The 5,014-nt window shown below is 40.8% G+C and overlaps 1 protein-coding gene across 1 annotated transcript in view; it reads left to right on the forward strand.

The window, feature by feature from the left end:
- The first annotated feature begins 2,238 nt into the window (after nt 1-2,238).
- LOC107719775 (uncharacterized) overlaps nt 2,239-5,014 on the forward strand; it is a 6,837-nt gene continuing 4,061 nt past the window's right edge. The window contains exons 1-4 of the mRNA XM_016527287.1: nt 2,239-3,295; nt 3,502-4,356; nt 4,450-4,602; nt 4,841-5,014. Coding sequence (XP_016382773.1) covers nt 2,239-3,295; nt 3,502-4,356; nt 4,450-4,602; nt 4,841-5,014 — 2,239 coding nt within the window. The remainder of the gene's footprint in view (nt 3,296-3,501; nt 4,357-4,449; nt 4,603-4,840) is intronic.

A 5,014-nucleotide genomic window follows, 5' to 3' on the forward strand; every position in this document is an offset into this window, starting at 1 on the left:
TTTACACTGGTCCCAAACTTCGCTAATGTGTTAATGCTGGTTTCGTACCGCATTATTGACAACATCTTGCACTTGCACATAACTGCTGTTTCTTAGCTCAGGATCCTCAGGCATGCTGATATTATTCAAAATAATATTAAAGATGACAGCATAGGAAGTTTCAGAGATTTCTGTGTGGAAAGAAACACCCAGTTTTAATCAGTTAAATTTTGACATTTTCCACTGGTTGAAAATTTCATAATTTAAATTACTTTTAATTCATAATTAAGAAACTTACTCTGATAGGTAAAACTGACAATCTTCAGTGATTCATTGAGTTGGGACTCTCTAGATTTAAGAAGAGTACTAATAGCATCTAGGACCAAAGTTTCAGTGGGCAGGGATGACAAGGATGAGAATATCAATTTGGTTGTGACTGTTGCTGCACCGGACACATTTGTTGACAATGTTTTGGGTATGTTTGAAGTTTCTGGTTGCAAACTTGAAGTACTTTGAAGTGTTGCGTCTGCTTTTGTTGTATTGTTCAGAGGTGTAGTATTGCTAATAAGAGTTTCAGCTGGTGTTGTTTTTATGGATGTGTGACCTGGAATTGTAGATGCTGGTGATGTTGACGTAATTGTGTTTGGACCTGATGTTATTGGAACTACTGGAAATTCTGTTGTATTAGTGAAACATATAATAATTCCAGTGGTAGTTGTTGATGCAGTTGTAGTTTCTGAATCCATATTTGGGCTTGAAGTTGTTTTGGTTGAAAGTGCAAGTGTGGCTGGAGCAGAAGATGTACTGGTAAAAGCGACAGTTGTTTTTAAAAGATCTCCTGATGTTACTTGAAATGCAGTTGTTGTTTGAGCTGCAGTTGAGCTTGGAATGGTGGCTGTTGTTGTGCTTGGAGCTGTAGCTGAGATATCAGCTGGAATTGTAGTGGTGGGAAGAACAGTCATGGTTGTAATGGGTGCGGTTGGGGTTCTTGAAGGTTCAGTTGTTTTTGTTGGAGTTAAAGTTGGGAATATAATTACATGTGATGAGGAGATAGGCATAATTGTTACAGCAATAGTTATGGTCTCTGGAGACACAGTTGTGATTATTGGAGGTGCATTTGTTGTGGTAAGGAGTGTTTCTTGGCTTAGAGCTGGAGCTGTATTAGTGAAAGCAATAGTTTTGACTGTTGTTGATGAAATTGCAGATGTTGTTGTGGCTGTAATTGTGGATATATGTGGACCTTGTGTTGTTGTACTTGCAGTTTCAGATGAGACTGAAGATGACAAAGCAGTGGGGGGTACAGTCATAAAAGAGGAAACTGTAATGGTGGATGTTGCAGGTGCAGGAGTACTTTCTGAAGTTGTAGACATTGTTGGTGAAGTAAGAGTTGAGGTTTCAGTAGTTGTGGCTGCAAATGTCACTGTGGTTTCAGCTGTTTTTGTACTTGGAGCTTCAGATGAGGTTGCAGCTGATGTAATGGTTGAAGGTACCATTGTGGTAGCTGAGGTTGATGTTGTATGTGCAGTTGTACTTTCTGAAGTTGTAGACCTTATTGGAGCAGGATTGACAACTGTTGATGTGGTTTGAAGTGGAGATTCAGATGAGGTTGGAGATGAAGAAGTAGTAGAAGGAACTATCGCAGCTGAGGAAGCCGTTGATGTTGAGGATGCAGTTGTAGTTTCGGAAGTTGTAGTCACAGTAGTGGAAGGCCCCACTGTGGTTGTGGAAGCTGCAGTTGTGCTTGCTGCAGGTGTAGTTGTACTTTCTGATGGTGTAGGCATTGTTGTAGAGGTAAGCGTTGTTGCTTCTGAAGTCACAACAGCAGATGTGAGAGCTAAAGTAGATGTGGTTGCAATAAGCAATGTGGTTTGAGATGTTGTTGTACTTGGAGCTTCAGATGACATAGGAGCTGATGTCACTGTGGAAGGTACAGCTCCAGTTGAGGAAGCTGTAGTTGTTGATGTTGTTACAGGTGCAGCTGTTTCTGAAGATGTAGTCAGTGCTGTTGAAGTAAGAGTTGTGGATTCAGAAGTTACAGCTGTTGATGTTGTTGGGTTATTTGTTGTTGTAGATGTGGTTGAAGAAGCTGCAGTCGTGGTTTCTGCTGTTGTAGGCACCACTGTTGAAGTAATAGTTGTGGTTTCTGTACTCACAACTGTGGTGGTGGGAATTTCAGTAGTTGAGGATGCTATAGTTGCTGATTTTGTTGCAGGCGCAGTTGTTTTTAAAGATGTAGGAATTGTTGTTGAAGTAAGAGTTATGGATTCTAAAATTACACCTATTGATGTTGTTGGAAGGTTTGTTGTAAATGGGGTTGATGAGGCTGTAGTTGTGGATTCTGCTGTTGTACTTTCTGAGGTTGTAGGCACCACTGTTGAAGTAATTGGTGTGGTTTCTGTACTCACAATTGTGGTTGTGGGAATTTCAGTTGTCGATGAGGCTGTAGTTGTTGATGTTGTTACAGGTGCAGCTGTTTCTGAAGATGTAGGCATTGTTGTTGAAGTAGGAGTTGTGGATTCAGAAGTTACAGCTGGTGATGTTGTTGGATCGTTTGTTGTTGTAGATGTGATTGATGAAGCTGTAGTCATGGTTTCTACTGTTGTACTTTCTGAGGTTGTAGGCACCACTGTTGAAGTAATTTGTGTGGTTTCTGTACTCACAATTGTGGTTGTGGGAATTTCAGTAGTTGACGATGTTGTAGTTATTGATGTTACCAGTGCAGCTGTTTCTGAAGATGTAGGCATAGTTGTTGAAGTAAGAGTTGTGGATTCTGGACTCACAACTGTGGTGGTGGGAATTTCAGTAGTTGAGGGTACTGTAGATACTGATGTTGTTCCAGGTGCAGTTGTTTCTGAAGATGTAGGCATCACTGTTGAAGTAATAGTTGTGGGAATTTTAATAGTAGTTGAGTATGCTGTTACTGATGTTGTTACAGGTGCAGTTGTTTCTGAAGATGTAGGCATCGTTGTTGTAGTAAGAGTTGTGGATTCAGAAGTTACAGCTGTTGATGTTGTTGGATCAATTGTTGTTGTAGATGCGGTTGGTGAAGCTATAGTTGTGGTTTCTGCTGTTGTACTTTCTGAAGTTATAGGCACCACTGTTGAAGTAAGAGTTGTGGATTCTGGACTCACAACTGTGGTGGTGGGAATTTCAGTAGTTGAGGGTACTGTAGATACTGATGTTGTTCCAGGTGCAGTTGTTTCTGAAGATGTAGGCATCACTGTTGAAGTAATAGTTGTGGGAATTTTAATAGTTGAGAATGCTGTAGTTACTGATGTTGTTACAGGTGCAGTTGTTTCTGAAGATGTAGGCATTGATGTTGAAGTAAGAATTGTGGATTCCGAAGTTACAGCTGTTGATGTTGTTGGATCGCAGTTGTTTCTGAAGATGTAGGCATAGTTGTTGAAGTAAGAGTTGTGGATTCTGTACTCACAACTGTGGTCGTGGGAATTTCAGTAGTTGATGATGTTGTAGATGCTGATGTTGTTACAGGTGCAGATGTTTCTGAAGATGTAGGCAAAGTTTTTGAAGTAAGAGTTGTGGATTCTGAAGTTACAGCTGTTGATGTTGTTGCATCGGTTGTTGTTGTAGATGTGATTGATGAAGCTGTAGTCGCAGTTTCTACTGTTGTACTTTCTGAAGTTGTAGGCACCACTGTGGAAGTAACTGGTCTGGTTTCTGTACTCACACTTGTGGTTGTGGGAATTTCAGTAGTTGACGATGCTGTAGTTACTGATGTTACAAGTGCAGCTATTTCTGAAGATGTAGGCATAGTTGATAAAGTAAGAGTTGTGGATTCTGAAGTTACAGCTGTTGAAGATGTTGGATCGTTTATTGTGGTAGGTGTGGTTGATGAAGCTGTAGTTGTGGTTTCTGCTGTTGTACTTTCTGAAGTTGTAGGCACCACTGTTGAAGTAAGAGTTGTGGATTTTGTACTCACAACCGTGGTGGTGGGAATTTCAGTAGTTGAGGATGCTGTAGTTATTGATGTTGTTATAGGTGCAGTTGTTTCTGAAGATGTAGACATAGTTGTTGAAGTAATAGGTGTGGTCTCTGTACTCACAACTGTGGTTGTGGGAACTTCACTAGTTGACAGTGCTGTAGTTGCTGATGTTGTTACAGGTGCAGTTGTTTCTGAAGATGTAGGCATAGTTGTTGAAGTAAGAGTTGTGGATTCTGAAGTTACAGCTGTTGATGTTGTTGCATCGTTTGTCCTTGTAGGTGTGGTTGATGAAGCTGTAGTTGTGGTTTCTGCTGTTGTACTTTCTGAAGTTGTAGGCACCACTGTTGAAGAAAGAGTTGTGGATTCTGTACTCACAACCATGGTGGTGGGAATTTCAGTAGTTGAGGATGCTGTTGTTATTGATGTTGTTACAGGTGCAGTTGTTTCTGAAGATGTAGCTGGACTCACAACTGTGGTTGTGGGAATTCCAGTAGTTGAGGGTACTGTAGATACTGATGTTGTTACAGGTGCAGTTGTTTCTGAAGATGTAGACATAGTTGTTGAAGTAAGAGTTGTGGATTCTGAAGTTACAGCTGTTGATGGTGTTGGATCGTTTGTTGTAGATGTGCTTGATGAAGCTGTAGTCGTGGTTTCTGCTGTTGTACTTTCTGAAGTTGTAGGCACCACTGTTGAAGTAAGAGTTGTGGATTCTGTACTCACAACCATGGTGGTGGGAATTTCAGTAGTTGAGGATGCTGTCAGGTGCAGTTGTTTCTGAAGATGTAGGCATTGTTGTTGAAGTAAGAGTTGTGGATTCTGAACTTTCAGCTCTTTCAGCTGTTGCATCGGTTGTTGTTGTAGGTGTGGTTGATGAAGCTGCAGTTGTGGTTTCTGCTGTTGCTGCTGTTGTAGTTGTAGGCAGTGTTGTTGAAGTAATGGTTGTGGTTTCTGTACTCACAACTGTGGTTGTGGGAATTTCAGTAGTTGAGGATGCTGTAGTTACTGAAGTTGTTAAAGGTGCAGTTGTTTCTGTAGATGTAGGCATTGTTGTTGAAGTGAGAGTTGTGGATTCTGAAGTTACAGCTGTTGATG

This window comes from Sinocyclocheilus rhinocerous, unplaced genomic scaffold, assembly GCF_001515625.1.
Source record: "Sinocyclocheilus rhinocerous isolate Xijiao unplaced genomic scaffold, SAMN03320098_v1.1 scaffold1352, whole genome shotgun sequence".
Lineage (NCBI taxonomy): Eukaryota > Metazoa > Chordata > Actinopteri > Cypriniformes > Cyprinidae > Sinocyclocheilus > Sinocyclocheilus rhinocerous.